Here is a 25593-nt window from a genome sequence, read left to right as displayed (position 1 = left end):
GGGCACGCGCCGCGCGGCGCCGCCCGCCGTCTCAAATTGTTAAATTAAATAGAGTTAACTGCAGCTAAAGGGTTGAGGCGCGTGGCACGGATTGTCCTGCGCCCCCGCCCCGCCGCCCGCGCCCGGGCTCGCCAGCTGCGCACACGCACATTCACGCAACCTTCGTTTTTCTTACAATTCACACTTTCTATTCTAAATTCAGTTTCGTTGACACAATGTGTTAGTTATAATAACGTTGTCACCACCGTAAGACCGTGTTTTCATTTGGATGAACTGGCTCTGTCTATAATTAGAAATGATGGGTGAATGTTGTAGTCAGTGTAGACTAGAACTACTGGACTGAAGTTGGAGTTCGATTTCAACTAATATTTACACTATCATCACCTTCCCTCCCTTGTCCCATATCATTTGAAGCCGCCATAATATTAATCTGTTCCATTCATCTCTATTTAAATTCATGCCAATTTCCGTATGAAGGAAGAACCAGTCCCACTTTGTACTTAAATAAACAAAGCTAGTCCGCCGCTGAAGAGTTCTTACTCGCGCCAACAGTTGGTCCTAGACTGCACATACTCGCGTGTATCTGTAACATACTCTAATCAACACCATTGCAATGCAATAAACACAGCGGTGTCAGTGCTAGGAGCGGGCCCGGCTCGCCCCGCTCCTCCCCAGAGACCTCTCAACCGAACCACCGTAGTCAACTGCCAACTGATCACGTTCTCTATTATGTAACCTAAAGTGGCACACAAGTATTATTATTGATTTATTCCAATCCCCAGTAAAGAGCTGAATACCTTTTAATAATTTTTAGCATTCGATGAATAAGGATGTCTTTTTTTTATGGATGAAAATGGTATGGTAACCCCGCCTGCGCTAACGGGATACGCTGGCGGGGCACCAGTGAAAGGTGATAGATGAGAATGAAAACAGGCCAGTTAGCCCATCATGATAATAAGAAATTAACCATGATAATCTCCAGGGAGAACCGCGAGGAGGTCAACCTGGCTGGGTATATTGCTAGCAATGAGATTCTTAGTCTCCATTACTAACAATCCCTTTCCCCTATGAATAAGGATGTCGTTAAGTAGTAATTATTACAGTAGCGTCATTTTTATATAAGTATGGTGACAAACAAAAGACGGCCTGTCTGATGGTAAACTTGGTTACCATAGCCTATAGGCGCCTGTAACTTTTGCCAGTAGTTGATGGTGATGTTTCAAGATGGACACTGCCGAATATTGATAATATATACAATAAATATTACACTGTATTACGCCTACCTAAAGCTCACCTGACACCACTCCGATGAGTTAACTTAATTTCGCCCAAAATGTTATATATCTATGTTTTTTATTTGTGTGTGCGACAAACAGTAAGCAAATATGAAGTGGACTTTATTACCGTATACGGGTTGTAAGAACTACACACTCTTGCCTCAAACTATTTGTTCAGGATCAAACAGTCAGGGAACTGAAGGGCAGCGGATGCGTGCATGCACTGTACCATTCAGGTCGGTTGGTGACGCGTGTGTGTACCATTACACACAAATTTATATGAAAGTCCAGAATGTATCGTGTTCATCCTACGACGATATAGCATTTATGTAATTTTATAACAATTTTTTTTTTATATATCTTAACCAATGTCTATTAAGAAAAATATCAAAATTGTACCTAAGGTAGGTACAAATAATAAAAAAAAAATAGATAATTAAAAAAAATAATAAATAATTAAAAAAAAAAACAGATATAATCATTCGTTTCCATATATTAAAGTAGCTTATTAGCCTAATTTTGAGGTCCAAAATACCAGACAATGTATAACTATAAATACTGTGTATAGAGTATGTAGTCATAGCAGTACACTGCGTGTACCGAGCTAGAAGGCTCGTTTTGACTGACTTCAATTTTCGCATTTTATTGTTGGTGATGAATATGGTGGTTACAGTGGTGGCATATAACTTCGCCGTGTGGTCCCGACATAGAATAGGGCACCCCTGCTTTGCCGTGAGTATTGTAAGGAGCGACTAAAGGAGGACGAGGGATGAACAGTAGCGTCTCTCTTAAAACAAACTACTAATAAAACTGGCAACTACTGGTAAAACCCCCCAAAGGTGGAGTTAATTATAGGCTGATATGATGATATAACGTCTATATATATAGATATTATAATTTTAACGCTTCTATGACAAAGACTCTGTACACTGTAGAAGTGCATAGTATATTGTATAGAACAAAAAAATAAAATTTTAAAAGTAAAATGCCGCATTTATTCCCAGAAATATTGCTTTCAATCTGCCTAGATATTGTTGTGTGTAATAAGTTTCACATTTGGGCTGTGAATACAAATACATTCTCTAATTTAATATTGCAAGCTTAATATAACGTCTTGTTGGAAACAGTAACTCGCGTAAACAGCACTGCCAACTGTTTTGGTGTTTATAGCGTGACAGAAATGCTTACGACGTGACGCGCCGCGACTCCATTTTATTTTCTGATCCAACATGAGCACAATAGCGACGTAATTAAAGTTACAGCGCGCCACGCAGCCGCCGCCGCGCCGGTAGATGGCTCGCGTTTATCCGGGAGCTGTCGATTTGGTCACTTTCAATTATTTGTCACCAGCATCGTTACGCTCGCCATACTTTCACACGATTTTAGGATGTACCTATTAAAGTGCCTTTACTCTGTAATAACAGTTTAAGTATTCATTTTCTTATTTTATTTTATGGTTGGTTATACAATGAGCTAACGCTCGGTGTTCTTACGTACAGAATCGTAAAAGAGCATCAGGACGAATAAATAGTTTCTTAATACACAATAATGACTGCAGTAGGAGCGGGCTGCACTCTTGTTGCAGTTATATACTTTATATTGTAAACGATCCATTAGAGAGTGTGTCGCCGCGGCGCGCGCTTAATGTCCCTCCACCCTCGGCCGTAATCTCGGCCGGACCATACATCATGGAGCTTTAAATTAAAACCGTCACCGATATTGTCGCGCGACGGAATAATTTACAAATGACGTCGCGCTCCTATAATGCGTCATAAATCAAGCGACGAGTGTCGCGGCACAGCACGCGGTCCGACGCGGCTCCAACCCTTTCCCCGGCTCTCGGCTCCTGCGCCTACCTACCACATGTCGCAATCACAAATCGGTTCGTTTTTTACCCGCTCGTCGCGAGTCGAGCTTTATTTCCATACGGCAAGGGTATCGCGCGAGCCAATCGCGGCCGCGTCATATAATACATGATATCTACATATCATTTACATACACGCCCCGAGCGCGGGCCTCTCGGCCGCCGCTCGGTGACACACACGGCTTGTGGCGCTATCTTTACTAGTACATATGTATTATAACTAGAGATGGGCAATCCACCTGGGTGGGTTTAAAGTCTGGTGGGTAAAAACCGGGTGTTTTGGGTTTATTGGGTTTAAACCCCATAAACACCCAAATTTTTGGGTGTTTATGATTTTGTACTTCATCATCGTCATCTCAGCCGCAAGACGTTCACTATACTGGACATAGACAATATTATTATGCAGCCTACAGAATAAAAAACTTTTAATTTGATTTTGAGTTTATTAAGAAAGAGATGAAAGTAAAATGTAAAACTACAGTCAATCACTGTCAGATTCAGAGTTATTACAAGCGATGAATTGTATAGGTTCGATAGGCTCTATTTCGTCTAAACTGTTATGTTCATTTACTTGCTCAATGAAAGCTTCTAAGGTATTTTCTTCATTAAACTGAATGTCCTCGCATTCAGCTTTATGTTTAAGATTCCAGTTATAACAAATGAATGAAATTTTTTCAGTTCTTTCAGTTGTAAGTCGATTTCTTTTGTTATTATGTATGTAGCCTTGGATACTAAAGGAACGCTCAGTGGCTGCCGAAGTACAGGGAGCTGATAGAATACGAATCGCTACTTTGCTTAACTCAGTGGAACCACAAATACCTTTCCACCATATTAGGGGCTCAATGCTATCTAATGAGCTCCATACAAATCCTCTGGCCCAAAAGTTTTCTTTAGTTTTATAACACGCCAAATCTGCCATTACATTTGACAAACTTAAGTGTTGGCTTAAATTGTAGATAAACTCCATACCCTTAAGTTCTTCCTCTTGAGTAAGTTCGACTCCTAGAGTCCTGGGGTCTAGAATATATGCTGCAAAATGTATTGGCCTCATTGCCATATTGCATCTTGAAGATACTGATGTTAGAATCTGCTGTTTGCTTTCTTCGCTCAATGTCGAAATCTCATTTAATGCAAAACGTATCTTAGCTTGTACATCTCTAAATGTAATGTATGTGCGATGCAAACGATTCTGGTCGCTCTCTAAGTAAAATATGCTTTCAGTGACTGGTTCCAAAATACTTATACATTCCCCTGTCTTCGTCCAGAAATCATCACTTAGAATTAAATCTTTAATATCTCTTGAAATTACCACATCTTCTCTAACTGTTAATATTTGCAAAGCTATCTTATTTGCTTTCAAACTTTTTAACGAAGTAACATGACTTCCCCATCTTGTAGCACAAGGCAATTTTAGTGTTTGTGTAGAATCTTCACCCTGCCTTGATTTTATCAACAAGGAACTTAATCGTTGACTCCTTTTAACAGTTTTTATTATATTTATGGCTTGCATAATAAACACAGTTACTTCTTGTATCTTTACAATATCTTGGCACAACAAGTTAAGGATATGTGCACAGCAACCGAGAGGAACAACATGTGGATATTTGAGTTTTGTTAATTCGAATGCCTTTTGTATATTTCTAGCGTTATCGCCAATAAGTACAAGAAACTTATTTGCTCCATACACTTTCATTACTTTTTCAACTTCTTGGCTAAGGTATTCACTAGTGTGAGGATTACTTTCTGTATTCAAACTTTTAACGTATGCAGGTTGAGGTTTTGATATAAGAAAGTTTATTATTCCTTCATTTCTTAAATTAGACCAGCCATCGCACTGAAGGTGTAAGTAACTACAAGCATTTAGTTCCTCATTTAACTCAAAACGCATTTCTCTATATATTTTATCTAAGTATTTTGTCGCTAAAGCTTTACGTGAAGGTATTTTAAATTTTGGTTGCAATTTTTCGAAAAATTGTATCCATAAAGGATGTTGCACCATCGATAATGGCGTCCCTGTTACAAATATAGCTCTCGCTAATTCTGTTTTTATATGATCATCGGTGTCTTGAAACTCAGCATTTATTGTAGTGTTAGCAGACGACGAGGGGCTTATAAAAGAATCATTTGTCTCTATCTCTGACAGTCCAGACATTTTGGTTTTGGACGAGCTATCTTTTATAAGTTTCATAGAGTCTTTTAATGTTTCTGGAGATTTTGGACAAGTGATAAGATGTTGAAGCATTTTGGCAGCATTACTGAATTTGTAGACCTTATTACAAAGCTTGCAAGAAACAGACTTGTTTGGTAAAGTACGGTAGTGCTCCCATATGCGTAAATCTTTAGGTCTCCCCATTGAACCTAAAAAAATGAACGATGATTAGTTGGTCTGACGAAAATTCAACAATAGAGTGCCTATTTTTTTACAATGATTATTTCTTGTTATTTACAATAAATTTATTAAAAAAATAATAAAATAAATACAAAAAACCTTTGTAAAATTACATCTCCTCGGAGGATTAAACGCAGATGCTAGTTTATTATCGTATTGTTCTGTATTTTTCTCAGCAACTTCTTTAATTCGATTAGGTACTTACGCATATTATGTTAAAAATAAATATCTAGTACACATCTTAGGCTATCCACCATTATTATCCAATGACGACTCTCAGCTAACTATGCACTATCATCCAAAATAAACGTGTATGGAAAATTTTATCCCAGTCGGTTGAGGATTGAGGATAATTGCATCAACATACGAACATACCTACATACTTTTATTTACATAACGCAAGCTAAATAAAAGCTTGTAATAATACATCTAATTTTAAGTTAAAATTGTTAAGTGATCATGATATAATTGTATCATTCAAAAATCCACTTATCTTTAATTATTTCTTGTTAAGTATAAATATTATTTCAAATCTGCTCCCTTAATATGCACTTTTTTACTGCTTTTCCTACCTAACACGTTACCAGGAAGTCACGTTACCAGAGTCAGAGTAATAGTGAACACGTTTGACAGTGATTGTCGTCGCCTCATATTCAGCGTCGACGAATAGGGAATCCCCAGTCATAATGTATTGCATGCGTGGCGGTCTTACTTCAAATCCATAAACAAAGAGATAATTACAGAACTCGATACTAGATGGCGCTGTTTTTGTTTGAAGAAAGTTTGCGGGCTAAAATACATAGAATTTCATCAATGACTTCCACAAAGAACAACATTTCTGTTTTTTCTAAGTCCGTATCTCTTCCGTATATTTCATAAGATATAAGCTTGGGCTACATTGTTATGCAACGTGATTTTGTCGCTGTCTTGCTAGCAGGGTTGACAGATATACGATTTAAATCGTACTCATACTATTATTTGTCTATTTTTTAATGTACGATCGTAAAGATTATGATCGTAATTCGCACAAAAACATACGACTTTTTGGTTACCTGGCAACATTTTTATTATGAAACGAACATGCTCACATCATCAGTCACATGCAACAATTTATTGGGGATTTCCCCTTCACATCTGGCAGTCCTGCTTGCTAGAATATAGGTAAGTCAGCCACAGTTACTGACGATCGATATTTAAAGGGTATTGTTTTTGTGCTAAATATTTCATAAAAACGTTATTTAATACTTTGTGGATTATTAATTTAGTTGATAATCACTGGAAGTAAAATGGATGCTAATTTGAGAGATCAAGATCTTCGTATAAAACAGTTAATAAAAGAAAATCTACGTAAGTACTCTTTTTATACCTAGGTAGGTAAGGTATAATAAACACAAAAGGTACTTAGATCGCGTGTGTTCGAAGCATTTATTCTAATAAATTTAATTTAAAATTGTAGAAAGAAAAAAATGTCTGCCAAGCCGTAGCCGAAGCCGATCTCCAAATATATTTGGCGATAGTGAGACCCAGTGTCCAGATGATTTACCCAGCGTCGTCGCAACAAAGAAAAAAACGAGGATAAAGTAAAAGAAAATTTACTGAAAGAAGAAACAAACTGTTCTAAATGCTTAATTTATGGAGAAGAGGATAAAAGAAATGAGTATTTCGGACTGTTAGTGGCTCAAGAATTTAAATATATACGGCCATGTGTGCGAACGAGGTGTTATGAAGAAATTTTAAAGTATCTACGGGAAGCAAAAGGCCAACATGTTGATCAACTGCAACATGAAAACACTGAAAATTAATTACTTTCATTTTATTATATATAGATTTTTAAAATTTCCTGAAATATTATTAGTTAACGTTTTATTTAATATTGTAGAATTGATCAATACAATTTATAAAAATAATTTATTGGTATTACTTACATATTTTCAAAAAAATACGTAAAAACCTATTTTTTTGGGTGATTATGGGAGTTTATGGGTGTTTATTGGGTTTTTACCAAAGCACCGGGTTTAAACCCGGTGCTTTGCCCATCTGTAATTATAACTGTAGGTAGGTGGTTGTTTTAAATGTATTGAAAGTATAATTATTATATTTGCAAAAAAAAAACCGATCGTGTTCAATATCTGTACCATCGGCAGGCCAGCAGTTTGTACACGATAATGTTAGTTAGTGATAAAGAATTAGAGTTGTTTCATCATTAATAATATAAGATGCTTACACTGTGCAATATTATACAAACGTGTAGATGAATAAACGTGATAAAGCGATGTCTGCTCTTGTTCTATGTCCATTTGGGATCGACTTAGTATCATTTTCTCATCTCTGCCTCTCTATCTGCAGTCTTCTGTTATATTTAGATAAGCAGTACATACGTGTATACTACGTAATATAACTACAGAATATATCCATCTTAAATGTTATTATCAAATTGACCAAAAATTATTTTTATTAAAAATGAAAATATTTTTTTATTAGTAATCAATTAACTTAGCAATTAATATACACGATAGGCTCTCCACTCGGTCCTGTGTTAAATTTATGAGAAACACAACATCTTACAACATGTACAGGCGACCCACAGTAAACACACAGTCCACAGACAATTTAGATATTATATTAATTATTATTTTTTGTTAAGAAATCTCGCGACAGCTTTTTTGTGGGCAAAACAATAAACTGAGTTGTGATCATTTTGCGTTACTATGGCACGCTAATGAAGGAAACAAATTATTACTTGTTTTATATATTTTGCTTTTTTTTTTGTATATGCATTCTTTTATCTCTTTTTACTGTGTATGCTTATTGTTACTTGTGTGTTTTAATGCAAATAAATTATATATCTATCTATGTAAAAATTACTAACAAAATGTAAACTAAATATTATGTACTCGTACATATCCGGGAACTTTAATTCGGTGAAAACTGCACGCATTCAACCACTATTAACAAATTAAACTGTAGTAAAGTGTTATCTCGCGGGCGGCCAATGACGGTTTAATACGCATTAGCGCTGGAGATGGGCCAAGAGTAGTGTGATAGTATTGTGGATGACATGTCGCGAGGCGTTCGGCGAGAGGTGGGCGCCTCGCGGCGGACAGTGGACGGCGGACGGCGGACGGCGGCGGACGGCGGACGGTAAGCAGGAGGCGGGGGTGAGGGTGGGGGTGGGTGGTGGTGGTGGGCGATGCAGCTGCACCGGCTATTGATTAGCGCCGCAATCAGCGAGCCTCGCACTCCGCCCCGCTGCCGCGCGCTCGCCGCTCCATTGTTCTCGCCGCTGATTGCCCCGCACTTTGCAACATTACCTTACGTCCGACTCATTTGAATGTAACATGCTAATGTTCCTTATTTAATTGCCGGTTATTCCATCCAATCAATTTGTCAGTAATTGTTTATTGTTTTCCGATTGAATAAAGGAGTATGCACATTGTTATAGTGTTAGTGTATTTAGTATCAAAATGTCAGAATAAGAGAACATAGCGCCAAAAAATAAATTTACTTTATATATATTTAATTACTTTTTATTTATTAAGTCGTGATTATTGTATTTAATTCTTAGTAATAAGTATTATAAATGTGAAAGTGAGTTTGTTTGTATGTTTGTTTGTTGGTTGGTTACTTCTTAGCCACTCACTGTGAAATTCAGAGTTTACTTGGTATATTGGATGGAAAAGGACATAGACACTTTACATTGTGTTACAATTGTCACGGGCTCGAAACCATGCGTTAGGTTTTCTCAACTCCACAGGGCACATATTTTTTTTATCTAAAACGGCGGCTCAGTATATTATTGTCTGTTTCTACGACTGTGTACTCGTGTAACATATGTGTGATGCTCTAACTGGTGTAGAGATTTTATTTCAGTACATTTTGATACGTTTATCATTCAAAGTCCGTCTTACTGTAGCGCTCTCTATAGCAATCTACACTATCTTGTTTATAACCTACAGTATCTTGTTTATAACAACACATAAATTGTTCACTACTTGGTACTTCATACGGAATCAAAGATCGTGATCACAATGTAAAATTCCAAGAACACCATTCGAACTCGGCAGTCTCGGGTCTATAATGACTGGAAATCCCTATTTATCGGGTCCTAGTTTTAATCGTCACATCCAACTAGCTCTTCCATCACACGTCACCGCGTCTACTGGACCGTATACTATACCTACTCGTAGTGTGAAAATAATTATTTTTATGCAACTTAAAATCGCGAACAAGCTGACGGCCCACCTGATGGAAAGTGGTAACCGTCGCCTTTAGACACGAGAAGTACCTCTATGGTACACAATAATAACATATTAAATATCATCATCATATTATATATATCATCATATTATATACAGAGTATACTGTTTCGTCCATGATACCTCCCATGCGTTGCCATTCCTGAGGACTCAGGTGCTATTCCTCTATACCCTGTAAATAAACTGCCATATCCCGCCCTTCAAACCGAAACACAGCCTTGCAAACACAGCTGCTTCACGGTAGAAACACGAATGGGACAGAGGTACCCAAGCAAACGACTTTTGTACAAAGTCTCCCTCTGTAACCTAATGGTAAGTATTCAATTACACAATAGAAAAATCTACAGAAACAACATCATGTATTAACTTAAAGGCTCTGACGTAATATTAATTTAAAAAAATATAAATAATGAACACACTCCTTTTCACGTCTCGTGGCGCTTGTAAGCATGTCGCAAGTGAGATAAACATCTACCTATTGTCTGGCAAATTAATTACTTAAATAATAAGCAAATTATATCTCCTTAATAATTATCATTTTGCTTGCGTGTACTATATTCAAGTACAATGGTACCGAATTGAATTCCCCGTCAATATTCCAAAAAAATTGACAAATTTCAAATTACTGAATATTTGATTTAAAAAGTTCCCAAACTTAAAATGTTAATCACAGAATATTATTTACAAAATATTTTGTTCTTACGTTATTGTATATCATGTTCATTGCTTATAAATTTTCGATTTTTTTACTAAAAGCCAAAATTTATGTGATAGATTAATATCAATTTTATATAATGCATTACAATAATAATGGTTTAGTCCGCTACCAGTGCACTGTTTAAATAATCTTATAGAAATATAGAAAATATTAAATTGTTACAATACTTTTAATAAGGGAAGATATAGTGGTTACTACACTACGATGTATACCTACGTATGCCCTTAATAACAAGTTTGCTTCATCGTCTGTAGTTATAGACATAAAAAGAATCTACCAAAATTATTCATATTCATTTCCAACCATTATTGATAACGCAAACTATTTTTACAGGAGCATGAATAGTAACAATAGAATAAAATAATGTTGGCTTTCTATAAACATTATCGAGTGAAACGTTCAAAATATTATTGTAGTGGCAAAAAGCGGGTCGGACGGAGGAGAGTGGCAGCTCGCAGAGCGTGTGTTGACACGGCTATGTACTAGTTAACGGGATTAGAGCGGGGGCTCGCGCGCAACCCTTCCGAGACAAACGCGCCGTGAAACGATGTGAGGCCATTTAGAGCTGAATTGAAAATGCAAATACGCCGCTAATCCAACATGGCCGCCGACCCCCGCCCTCGGACCGAGCGCCGCCGCCGCCGCCGCCGCCGGCCGATCACATCCACACACATATTCCTAATTTCACAGCAATCACAGCTTCCCTGTATGTGTGTGTGCTGCATATTTCTTGACAATTTTTAATATATTTAACTTTCGTACTTTCAAAAATCACAAGAGTTCAAAGACTACGTACAAGTAGTAGCTAGCACCTGCGGCATCTTCCACGTAATCTCTACGGATTCTACATACTAATCTCATTAGATATTCTTAAAAACATCAAACCTATCATAATACTATATTAAGCTATTGAACTGTCACATCTTTTCCTTTCTGTTAACAGAAAGCGACAAAGCAGTGTAATAATAGAAATAAGTTTTTGTAGAAGATTTTAGTTTATATAAATGAGCGTGTAAGAGTACGCATCTATAATTACTATATCTGTCTGTATCTAGAGGTATTCGGTTGTTTTACTGCATTGTATCTATACTCGTACAACAAACTGACAGCCCGTCATGTACAGAATGGTAACAGTCATCTGCGGATATGAATAGCATCTTGAACATCACTGAATGCGCTTATGATCACCCCCCCCCCTCCCTCGGGTATTCGTGAGGATTAAGGTCTTTAGGATTTTAGTATCTTCCCTTTTCATATCATCTAAACTGAACTCTCAGGCTCCAACGATGGACTACCACAACACTTGATAGAATCGAAGTACATTATTTAATTAAATCTCTAAATAATAAAAAAATAACTGATTATTTCTCCACTCAGAATCATTTTCTTGAAGGTAATAAATTTTTGGCCATCATATGACATGATTGCAAATGTGGACTTAAGTAAGTCTACAGCGAGCCGCTGCCAGGAATAGCTCCCGAGAGGCGACACCGGCCGCCGTGAGCCGGAGGGTTGGGGGCCAGGACGTTTCGTGCGACATTTGAATTTGTTGCATGACTCCAGATAATTTATTGCACCTTGTCATAATAAATGTGTTTCGATACAAGCAGAAGTTCAAGAGATCTCACGGCTGCATCATAATAATACATTAACGTGCCATTTATGGACACGAGTCTCTTCTCAGAGCACTATATTAGCCTACTATTAACACGCTGAATTGGCGGCTCGATACATAGTTATACATTCTACCGGATATACATACATACATATCATATCAGCTGTTAACCATCCACTGCTAAACATAGGCCTCTCCTGTAATTTTTTTATTAGTTGCCATGCTTTTTTTTTTACAACACAGAGGGCGAACGAGCATGCGGCTCATCTGGTGGTAAGTGACTACCGCCGACTACGCTTTGATAGGCGGGTTGACAACCGCGTTAGGCTTTAGGTTTAATATTTCGATATTCAAAAAGAAACAGCCACGTCATCCATGAAGAAATATAGCGTAAGAGAACACAAACCCTGTTGTTATACAATTTGTTCAAAAGTGGTTCACAATTCGCGAAATGTACATGTAATATGTAATCATCAATTTTAAATACAGTACTACTCAATCTCTACTAGAAAAATATAAGAATGTATAGAACCTGAAATGTAAATTTTGAAATTGCTTAAATATACAAACAATTTTTGAAATCACATAACAATATTTTCCTTAACCCCTTAAATATAAGGAATCGCCACGGTGACTTCCTATTCTCGGTTACTGTCATTCAAACTCATATTAAGTTTTATGATAAATGTGCCGGCGATAATGATAAACGCATTACCACTCGTCGCCGACACGTGGACGTGAACCCTTGTATTGGGAGCCAATCTTTAATCAAATATCGCGAAGGTCGCGGAGCGGAGGGTCCCTCCCGCCCGCGCCCAGCAGCGCAGCGCGCGCCCGCGACACGCAATAAACCTGCACAAATATAGAAATCAGTGTTCATAAAAAGTGTATGAGAGGAGCAAGACAAGCGAAGGGTCGTGTCGAGTGGCCGCCGCGCCCGCCGTCGGCCGCTACTACGCACGCGGCCAGCCGGACGCTCGTAGCACTCGCTACGAGCCGACCGCGGCCTTACGTTACTGACAATCGAACCTATGTATAATATATTAATGTCACAAGATATTCACATATATTAGAATCGCATTGGTCAAACTCGTTAACGCTCTAGCGTGTGTATTTACTAGAAGAGAGTGTAAATAGAACCGTATGTCACACACGCTACACATGCTAGTCGTAGGCAAAGCTAGTAATCAAACTAAACATGCTATATTGTTTTCCGAATAATTTAAATTACCATAAGATACCTTGATGGGAGAACTCGTCAGGAATTCTTTTGTTTGACAAAACGTATACGTATTTGAATCTTAGCAAAAACATTCCCCGTGCTCGGCGGCCGGCGCGGCGGAGAGACGTTTAAACAAACAAGCGTATAATATTCAGTTCACAAGAGAGAGCCTCTCGTGGCAGCTCTCCACAAAGGAGCCCTAATTTCTTATTCAAAGTAGCAATATGTTGGCGCCTAAACAAACAGCGGCCACATTACGTAAATGCATTCGTCGATCAGGATGCATGAGCAGGAGTTCAAAGTGAATTGCGGGGTCCGGCTCTCGCGCTACGCCGGCTACCGGCGGCGGCGGCGACCGGCGGCGGCGCGGTGGTGGCGTGCTCGCGGGGTGGTATTAAACTTTCAACGGTGGCCGCTGTTTGTTCACATTACCATCACAAAGATGACCGCACCCGCGCCCGCACTACCCACGGCTCGCACACTGCTAGCGGTTTCCGCAAGATTTCCACATTTAAATAACACCAACCGCTAGAGTGTTATTGAATTGTAAAAAAAAGACGTCTATTGATAATGATGTTGATTTTTACTAATAATAAATTAATTCAACCAATACATTTCACGTTGAACACTCTGTTGTTTGCTGTATTATATTATATACGAGCACGAGCTTTATTACTATTGTGTATTTAAATAATTCTTGATATTCAAAGGGACTCTAGTGAAAATAACATTTTTTGAAAACTAAAACTTATTTCTTTAATTGTAGAAACGTTTATAATCTGATAACAATAACATTATTACACCACTAAGGCGCGGATAAATGCATACAAATGAAAGAGGGCTTTAGCTCCTGAAACACAAGTTTTTTCATACCTACCTCGGAAGTTAGGGACTTCAAACTATATTGTAACAAAGAGTGAAATAAAGATTTATTATATTATAATGATGCATGCATTAAGTTAATATGCAAGTTTTAGCAACTTGTCGCGTGCTCATTGTGTATGAATGGACGGAGCCCGGTCGGTAGGGAGCGCTCGGCCACTCTTCACCGTCTGAACGTTTTCAATTGAAGCTCGCCCTCGGACGGCCGCGACCTCCGGCCTGCATATTGTTACGCTCCCCGTCCTTGGAACCTTTCTCCGAACTTATGAGATCCTCTTTAAGATAAACATTAGGCATCCATTTATCCCCGAGGGCCGACGTAATCTACTGCCCAACTTCAATGCTTGTTTATATTAAGCTCTCTGTATGGTTGAGTATACTTAGCAACATACCAGGAGCCACTGTAACTACCTAAGTAATACAATAGGATAAACTTTGCATTGACGCTTCATACCATTGTAAACGCAACGGCCGTGACTCGACAATTATTACTATTTTAAAATAACTTGGATGTCTATACATATAGTTGTTATAAATATTTAATGTGTATATATTAATTATAATATTGAAATTCAGACAATGTTCAACAATCGATGCAACCAAATTAATGTTACAAATACACGATTTCAATATATTAATAATCATATTGGATCATTTCATATTTAATTTTTTTAGAATCGTGTAGTGAAATTAAAAAATACATAGACAGCGATAACTCTAGCCGTAAACTTCAGCGCGAAGTGTACTGTTTCTATATATTAAATTAACACTATTAACACTCAATTGTTGCCAAGTTGCAGCGGAAAATAATTTAATTGTGAGAATCCCTGTCCACTATACGTTGGTATAGTTTGTACAGGTATTGACCGTCCGTTTAATATAAAGAGAAACGGAATCATTTATACGCTCAGATTAGCACTTGATAAAGTCGACAAACTTTTTTTAAATAAACGGTAATATAGATGCGATTGTTTAGTATTAATTATTCATAATTTTACTATTTATATTGAAGGGAGCCAGGCGCGGCTGATATGTATGTATTTGTAACAATAGTTACAGCTACACGACGCACTCGTCACATTTATTTTTAATATATTTTTGCTCTTTTTTTGAAGTAAAAAAGCCAACAGACTACTTCTAGAGAACATAACAAGATAAAAGACAGTTTTTTTAACTAGACTTTCAGGAGTATTAAAGCAGTTTTTCGTGATGCCGGAACAAATATACAGATAGACAAATAGACAGACAGACAAACAGTCAAAATTTCTAAAAATTATTCTTTTGGCTTTTATTGCTCTTATTAAGACTTCTCGTGTATTTTGTTTTATATCTCCCAAATACACACGTTGTCTATTTAAAATTGTATTATATTGTAGTTAAATTAACATAAAATACAAATAGCTAGATTGTCTCGTGTCCAACTGTTGTTTGTCACCGTGACACGCACAGCGACCTCAACTTACATACGAGAACTCTCCCATACGAGTATTTCGTGAACGCGTAATGGCACATACACTAATCGATGTAATGATATAAAATTATGTACTTATTTACGTACGACTCTTGGCTACATACGTACAGCGGGACGCGAAATAGGTTTGCCTATAACTTCACTACCAGTCGAGTGAACATTCGCAGTAAAAAAATAATTAAACCAACTATAATTCGCAAATTTAACCGCGTGATTCAGAATACGGTATTCGTAGAATAACATTCATCTGTTCATCAAATACTCATTCGAATCCTTTCAGCCGCTCAGACACGATTTATTATATCGTAAATTTTTCTAATCAAATAACCAATGTTGTGTTTACCTGTAATGGCTGCATATACCTACCTAGTTATATTTAACATTAAGTATGTAATTGATTCAGTTCTTGAGAGTGGTAACTTTTTTAATATACAAACGTCTTGGAAAACATTTACATTTATAGTATTACGAGAAGATGTATTGTGAAATGTCGATGTTGCCCTTGTGATATTATAACGGTAGAATTTTTTTGTGTCACAAAGAATTAAAAACCGAGTTATTAATCCATCTGTCTATTCAATTTCACGACAGAGAATTCGTTTCGTTTCAGTTTATGTTCAAGAAGCTGCTTATAATTTGAAATCCTATGAAAGAATTTTCATTAACCCAACGGAGGTTATAATAATATTGCCTACATATTAGGCGACGGTTCCGGAATGTTAGCGTTCGTCAAAAATGTATAAATCGATGCAGTGGTCGTGTTGCAGGGAGTTTTGTTTAATAATGTAGTAACGACTGCCGGCACACGCTGCAACCTATTGGAACAAGCCTTTTTTTTTTAATCGAACCCGATATCGGAATTCGCGCATCGGTTAGCCGAACCGGTCGCTCCCCTTTCCTAAAAAAATTAAACAGCTTTTAAACGCGCATCGCGCTCGATCCGTTCATCGAAAAATCATCTCAGGTAATCGAAATAATAGCGAGATCGCGCGAAAAAAATTCACTAAGGGCGGAAAAGAAACGGATTCGTACAAAAAAGTTGAAATTTTTAATTCGACTGTTGAGGGGTGCGGAGGGTGCGCGGCGCGGCGGCGCGGCGCGATGCGTGGCGCGGCGCCGCCGCCGCCGCCGCAGTGTGCCGCCGCGCCTCGAGCCGCGCACCGCTCGCTTGTTCGCTCGCTCGCTCGCTACCGGCCGCCGCGCAAGCATGGTGCTCTCGGCGTGCGTGCGCGCCTCCGCGCAGACCTACTGCACCACATACCGTAAGTTACTGCTTACTGTCATACAACATACAAATATTTTCTTAACATATTTCGTAATTCGTAACCCTCTATTCGAAATTAATTTTAAACATTAAACTAAAAATTTTAATGACCCTACGCATTTATCTACGACTCTCATCTACCGGGATGGTTATTTTTTTTTTATTAAATATTTGCTCCTTTAACTAAGATATTTTTATAGAACCAAAAACTCGCCTGAGATTACAAATCCAACTATCGCTACCCGACTAGTTCAGGAAAGTTTCCTAAGTTGATTCGAAAAAGATTCGAATCCAAAAGTTTAGTTGTATGCGAAGCAGTATTTCATAATAATCCGCTGCAGGGGCTGGTCATTTGTTAAAGATCATGATGAGTGTCTATGTATTATATTCGTTCAGCTCAGCAGACGATAATTTCATATGAATAACGTATTTTAGAATTTTTGTAATCAGCTACATAGAGCTCAAAGTAAATACTAATTAATTATTATATTTATTATAAATAATAAATAAATAAATTTTAGAATACTCAAAAAATTTTGCTTATTTCCAAATATCGTATATGACTCATATAATTAGTCATTTAGAGGATGTTTGGAAATAATGTGTCAAATATTTTATGAAGAAAAACTTGATTTAATTAAAAGAAAAACTTTAAAAAATTCAAAGAAACTAATGCGATAACTTATTATTTATTTTTTGTATTTATTTCTTAGTTTCATCGAAGTCTTCTCTTTCTCCTAATGCATCTAGAGTTTGAAATATTTAATAATGTTCAAGAACTTTGTATTGAAAGTTATGTCCACTGAGTTAATTTTTTAACCAAATTAGATAATTATTTAAACCCACATAAACAATTACAATACAGTACGACTCGCGATCGTTACTATTCAACAAATTATATAATTGTAAAATTTCTACGCGAATTTATTTTATTTAATTAAATTTATTCACCAAAGGAAAATACAAAAGTTGAATGGTACAAAAGGCGGACATAATCAGTCAACCTTTGGGATTCGTTGTCCGCTACCTTATTGACACGAATCACGATACTCTGGACCTTAAAAGCTTTGCATGTTCACTTTATTATTTTACTAATATTTTCTTTAGAGCAAACCTTTTAATATGAAAATATTAAAAGGTTTGCTCTAAAGGAAATATTAGCAGTATTCTACATAGTTGTACGAAGCCTTTGTGAGATTATCTGAGCTTACAATATATAAAATTAATGTTGTAATTTCAGACAATTCCACAATTTCTCCGCTATATTACGCTTGCTTTGACACAGATGAGAAGCCAAGTTGTAAGCAAATTGTAGGGGGTTTAGTGTCCAATAATTGCAATAAAAACGTTTTAGACGAATAATTCATCATTTGTTAATAAACATTAATGTGAAAAAAAGATGCCGATTAAATATTAAGAATACGTGTGGTTGTCGACTATCAGGCAAACGTATTGAGATCTAAATGTGTGCCAATTACGTAGATAATCCTGAAACTTATTTACTACGATGTATAACATATACTATTATTATAGGTATTATATATTATATAGATGTATTACATCGATGCTCCTTTCCATTTTGGGTGTTGCTGGAAGAAAACTCTATCAGAGTTAAGCTCGCCTTTGTACTTTTGTTTACCTCTGTCATATTTTTATAACTAATGTGTACAATAAAGTATTAAAATAAAAAATAAACATACTAAAATAAATTTAAAAACAATTTTTGTTTTTTTTCTGTTACAAGTGTATATTTTGTACATTGTGTTTTGTAAATTTAAATAACAAACATTTGTAGTGTTTGTTATTTAAAAATGTAATTACTTAAATTTGAACAGTCAAATTATTTATATAAAGCCGATAACGTGGAATAAATTTAAGCTCAAGATTTGACCTGAATAGTTATTATATTCAAGTTATATTTAGCTAATCAAGTAAGTTTTCAATTGGGTTGTATTTTTTTATGTATACCTCATATAAACTACACTAGTTCTAAACCTAATTCTAATAATTCTAAAATGATATACTTACTGATTGGTTTCATAAAAAAATATCAAAATTGGTTTAGTAGTTTCTAGATCAAATAACTAGTTTTATCACAATTGAAGTCGATTTTTTGTGGGGCATAATATTGAATCACTACGACATTAGCCAACATAATTTGTAAATAAATTTGACATCGGTGAATGTAATAATACCAATTATATTATTAATTATACGTAACTCTAAACAAAATATTACGAAATACGTGAAAATTTTGCTATTATAATTTTGATAGGCGCTACCTATTAATAAAAGTCGAAAATTGAAAAATGTTTTAAATCATAAAAATTCACTGTTTTCTTATTTATTTCTTTATATACACACTATTACCTATCTGTAAGCCAAATTTTAACATGCTCGGTTATCTGAGAATGGTCAGTCAGTAATAAAAATACCGATTTTTAAACATCAGTATCTCAATAACCACTTAAGGTGTTTTTATGAAAGCAGTTCTGGCTAAGGGGTTTTAATAAATTAACCAAATTTCATGTCCTTATATTGACTAGAGGGTGAACAGTGGCTCCAAACGATTCGTGTAATGTTGGTTTGTATTAGTTTGTATTGACACATTGCCACGTATCTAGATACCTACTATTGTAGTATAATTTAATGTATCAGTTATGGAAAAAACTTTACCTACAATGTACCTACTGCTAACTCTGTTTGTTGATACAGTATAATATATGTAAATGACAACAACAACAAGCTGGTCCTAATCGTAACAGGTGGACCTACGAGTATGTATTTGTGAACATATTGTTACCGGTGGACGTGTACGGAGATACAACTTGATGCAACTTTTATACAATTATATTTTATATCCATTTCTGGTGAACCGATCAGATCGTGTTAAGACAAATTTTTTTGTTACATTAGCAATGGTTACCTCTACCTTTCGTTTGTACGGCGCAGAAAAAACTAACAACTGCAAACTTTTTTACGGAGCGTTGGCGTTGGACGCGTTCCTGTTTCTCTGATTGTACTCTTTTTATATCTAAATCTTAAATAGTGCTCGCAAAAAACGAGCCTCGTCGCGATGACGTTTCAATAATGGAGCGCCCCGCGCGCACAATGCGCCCAGTTTTTTACCGCGTCTTTTGACGTGATTCGTCAGCTTTTTTGCGATCCCTTAAGTAGATCTTTGGAAGTCGCGGATATTTGAATAGCATATGCATGTACGCCGACGAAGGCTTTGTATCAGATAGATTGTGCTCGGATTACTGTCGTCGGCAGGTACCGCGGCGTCCGGCCGCCGCGCCGTCGTTTCCCACACCGAAACTACTTCTACGATACAAAATAAAAAAAATTTACCTCTTTTGTGTCTTTAAAAAAATTATGTAATGCATACGTTTTTTTATATTGATTAAACAATATATAAGACGAATTACCCAACTAATGTAACTAGCAACATGTTAAACTGTTAAGTTTGAAATGTTAATTTCATTTTACTGACGCGGTAATAAAAAAAAGACTTTTATTTTATACACTTAAGCTCAATCGTCATATCAAAGAACACAAAAATAGATATCTATAAAAATTGCCTATAATACTTACAATTATAGTCTCTCTAATAGATAAATCATCACCCTGTTCCCACTTTCCGATTATGCAAAGGTGCTAAACAGTTACGTATTTAATGACAATTATCAATTTTGTGAATTCAATGTGTCCTATTATATAAAAAAGTTATTAAAATTAAGATAAATATAAAACTTAACTATGACAGCGTAACGCGTAGCACTCGCGTAGACAGGTCTACGAAATATTACTTAAAACAAAATTAATTAATTAAAATATATATATTTGGTATAAATATATTGATTATATATTTGTAATTTTGTCAAATTGTTATATATACCTAATGTGTATTCTGTTATTCTAATCTTATAATGTATGATTGTCATATTCAACACAGCAATGTTTATTATGAACAAATAAATTGAATTGAATTAAACATTTTATGTTTTTATTTAAAAAAAAAAACACATTTTGATTTCTTCCATAGACGGTTAAAATCAGCTTGAGTGTATATCGTAGTGTATTAATGATGAAGTAGAAAACAATATAACTTATGGCCAAGTTATATTAAAGGGACATGAAGGAGCTAAATTCTTCTGAATTGAATGTAAAAGGGCGTGGCGCCAGACGGGTTCTTTTAAATTAGTCGAGACGTTTATTGCCGTTTCAGCGCTCACTAATATAATACTTTTCTTCAGTTTACGAGAACACACTAAAATAATTTAAGAGACATTAATCATATCAAAGTTTACAATGCAGTTTGTAGGTAGATAGCGACAATCGAACACTTTTGTTAGTGAATTCTAAGATCTTAGTATTATAAATATATCGACATATAAACTATAGCTACCTATATTTCCATGGGGGTCACCTCATACTGTTGTACGTCGAGCTTACAACTCCGTGACCTTCTTTCCCCTGGTTATCCCATGTAATCATTCCATTTCCACTTCATCTTGTGCTCCTTAATACTACATCCGTTGCTTTGGTTCTCTTGCGGATAATCCTCTCCATAGCTCTCTGGATATGCAGGAGCTTCCTCTTACAGCGGCGCCGCGGCGCCGTGTCACGCGAATCACAGTGTAACATAACATGAATTACGCGCTACTAGAGTAATTTGTATTTTTTTTTTATTCTACTATATACTTGTGACGTGACGCCTTTTTAAATTATTAAAAATTAATTAGATATTTAATATATTAAGCCTATATAACTTAAAGTGTACGCTAGTAGTAGTTTTATCCAATGTCGTTTAAATTACATCTCACATTATTACTCGTACATTTGTACAGAAACCTGGTATTGACTAATCATAATGAGACTTCAATAGGAATATTTTTTTTTTAAATAATCAATTATCTGTGCAATTTGCCACGTTACAAGATAATGTATTTTGGTTGACCGAATAATAATCTATAATACAAATATATACAATCAAATTATTAAAATAAAATAGAAAAATTTATCCAAAATTTCAATCACTCTTTTCTTAAAACGATCATTTTTGACTCGTAAGTCATCACATTTCACGTATGAAATATGTTTAACTCGGCACAACTAGCTGTGTTACACCACGCTTCCGTTTCGAACGTTATCATTGGAAATACAAAGTGGCTTCCACTGATTATCACTTTAAACTTAACGATATCTTGAAGGAACTAGGCCAGTTTACAAAATACGACCGAAATCTCTGTCGAACTTGGGTTTATTCAATTCAATTTATTTATTGCATCCTACAATATTATTATGAGAGATGTTAATAATTGATAAAGCCCATTGTAGACCTTGTCGGGCGCAGCAATTACAAGCGAAGAGGGCGTCGATCCTTAAATTTTCATAAAGATTTCAAAAATTAAATGATTTTATTTCAATTCCACCAATGTAATTAAATTCTGATTAATTTCCACATTAATTTAATGATTTTAACGATTTTTTTTTATTATTTTAATTTTATGCAATTTAATGTAGTTGTTCATATTTTTATATCTTTTTATTAGTATCATTATCAATTTTAGTATTATTAACTAAACAAAGTGTGGACTATGTTGCAGGAAGTGTATTACATATGGATGCTCACTGCCGTTTATTGCAGCAGTGAAGTCTATATGCAGTAGTGGGCAATAAATGTCTGATACTACGACAGTACTGTAGTGTAGGGTGGTGTACTGTACCGTCATAATTAATTGCGCTGCCTTTGAATGTATCCTGATAATATTTACGCATAAGCGCGTCTTAGTACAACTTTTACATACGATTACGCGGATTAATTCGGGTCGCCATTTGATAAGGTAATCTTATGATTGCATCTCACACCTTGCAGCGCGATAACAAGTCAAGCTAGATAATGTATGCACAGTGACAAATTTGTTAAATATACTTTGGTACGTGTTTTGTTTCTATTTTGTATATACATACAAATATTAAGCGTGTATTGAGGTTTGTTCAGAGTCGTCAACGCGCACATGACACCGCTAGTGTTGCGGGCGTCCATACGTTACAGCGACCGTTCACCATCCAACGGGATGTATGCTTGTTTGCCACCTTCGTGGTTTAAAAAAATATATAAATTACAATAATGCCCGTTGCTTTCTATATTCTTTATGTACATCGTCATCCCACAACTGGAATAATATAATATTTTCTTTGGGACTAGTTGTTACATATGTATATTAGTTATATATAGTTATTAGTTATATGTATATTAATTATATATACTATAATAATCTAATTATCTACTCATAAATTTATCTAAAAATCATGATTTTATTTTTTATTTTATTAATTGCTTTTGTCATACTGTTAGTTTTTAAATTAATTAAATACATTATGTGATGATGTTGGTTACTTTAAGAGGAGACAGCGGTTACAACTGGTCATCATGTGTTCTCTGTGAACACCTTAATTCCTGATGGCAAGCAACATGCTTGTATGGTGTATTCCAATTTAAAGGTTACGATATGACAGTAAAATATATACTAGGTACTGTGAGTTAGTCCTTCAGGCCACACAGTTTGGCCTCTGGTGTTGCAAGCGTGTGACCAATACCGTGGCTGATTGCCACTGTTGTTGTATAAAATAAAATAACACGGAGTATTTGTTTTTGTTTCAGAAGAATCACAACTCATCAAGTCGCCGTCGCCGCCGCCCAGCCACGGTACGTAAACATTCATATTTATCTTAAATGGACTCATGTATTTCCATTAGAAAACAGCGACTTTAATCTGACAATACACGCCATTGTTTCGTCATCACTTTTGACTGCAAATATTTTAATACGGAAACGGAATTGTGTGACCACAAGGAAATTTTGCTTCGCAACAGACATGATGTTGGTCTGTGTAGAAAAACTGGAGGGAAGAATTATCGATTTAGAAAAAACCTATAAAATGGTGGTTCAGAATTGCCGAGATATATCCACAAAAAGTACACACAAAATAAATATCTTCTCCTTTTGGCGGACGGAATCCAAATGCACAAAATAAAATACAACTTGTAAAAACAATTACACAAAAAATGTTTAAAATATTATAGGTTTATATTCATGTTTGAGTGTGAGAACATATAATGTAACAATGTTAAATTAAATATTAGGTAACTATCAAAGTTAAACGTCACAATTATAATCTTAACCACTAATTTAACTATTGTCGGCAGATTTACTATTAAAACATTTTGATGCACATGGCTTAAAATTCTGTATCAGCCTGTCTAAGGTCCCTTGAAATTGAATATTCAAATTCAACATTAAATCAAATGACGTAAAAAATGTTTAGAAATTCAAACGATTTACATTCATTTTAAATTCACTTTCATGATAAAATCTGTCACTAATTGTTGCGAAGGTACTCGTATTGATCAATCAACTATTATAATTATTAATTATCTATTATTACTTATTCTTGAATGACTGTGACACGCTCGCCCCTGTTACGTTGAATTCAAATATCACGAGTATATTCAGCAAAATGCAGGCACGTCAGTATTACGCTCAACACGACCACCACGACGGATCGCCGAATTGACAAATACTTGTCTCTACTTACAGTTTTTAAGTATGTTTAATATTTTTTATATTTATTATTTATCATTCCAAGATAGTCGCGAAATAGGTACTGCACTATTGTGTACAAATAATATTTTAATAGTTGATCAATTTATAATTTTTATTAAACTAAAATTGCACATTGTTTTGTACATTAATAAATCAATACCTACTTATATTAAGTAATTAATTTCTAGTTCGAAAACTATTAGTATACAATTATACTCAATTCATTGGTAATATATTGCCAACATAATTGTATTTTTATGTACAATTCCGATGTCACAACAATCTGGTGCTCGATCGCATTTTAAGACCGAGTCGGATATAAAAAACGGAGACATTTATAATAGTACCCTTGCGTAGTTTGCGTTGCGCACGCGTCGCCAAGTGAAAGGATTACACGCAGTCACACGCGCCGCACCTTGCGCGCGCGCATAGCCTGCACCCCTTCCTTGAGGCGAGCTGCTAACCCTTCGCTCGCTACTCGTGCACCACGCACGCACGCACGTACCAATACTATTATTTATTTTATATCGCCTTCACAATACAACACGGGATAATAAAGAAAAGTTTCAACCCATTTGTAACGCAGAACAGCAAAAAATATTTAGGTGTGTCCACAAAATGAAAAAGATATTTTTTTAATATAAATAATCGTATGTTTTAAAAACAATTATATTACATCTTGTCCTAATTGACCATTGATTTATTGTTATTTTAAATGCGGTAAATATTCGATCATCACTCAAAGTGATGGATTATGTCGCTGTTGCCGGGATGATGTATTCTGAGCATTTAGGTATTATTATGAGCGCGAAGAGCGCCGATAGGGGGCGACGCGTTTACATTTACATTAAATATCCGGTGCGTAGCATCGGCCGCTTCTTTGCACTTCCGCGTCGCTGCCTTCGTGAACATTTAAATCAACTTCATCATTCTTAATGCATCAATTTCCATTTTTATTGCTCGATAACTTTATTATAAGTAAAGTTACAAATTGTAAGTTTATAACTGCGGGGATTGTGGGGACTT

The 25593-nt window shown here is 35.8% G+C and overlaps 1 protein-coding gene across 3 annotated transcripts in view; it reads left to right on the top strand.

Annotated features, from left to right (window-relative positions):
* LOC113512566 (POU domain protein 2-like) overlaps window positions 1-25593 on the top strand; it is a 239388-nt gene that overhangs the window by 210463 nt on the left and 3332 nt on the right. For all 3 annotated transcript variants that reach the window (XM_052899165.1, XM_052899163.1, XM_052899164.1), the window contains one exon: window positions 23626-23670. In XM_052899165.1, the coding sequence (XP_052755125.1) occupies window positions 23626-23670 (45 nt within the window). The remainder of the gene's footprint in view (window positions 1-23625; window positions 23671-25593) is intronic.

Source organism: Galleria mellonella, unplaced genomic scaffold (assembly GCF_026898425.1).
Source record: "Galleria mellonella isolate WM207_F2 unplaced genomic scaffold, CSIRO_AGI_GalMel_v1 utg56, whole genome shotgun sequence".
Taxonomy (NCBI): Eukaryota; Metazoa; Arthropoda; class Insecta; order Lepidoptera; family Pyralidae; genus Galleria; species Galleria mellonella.
This window is presented reverse-complemented; position numbering and strand designations above follow the sequence as displayed.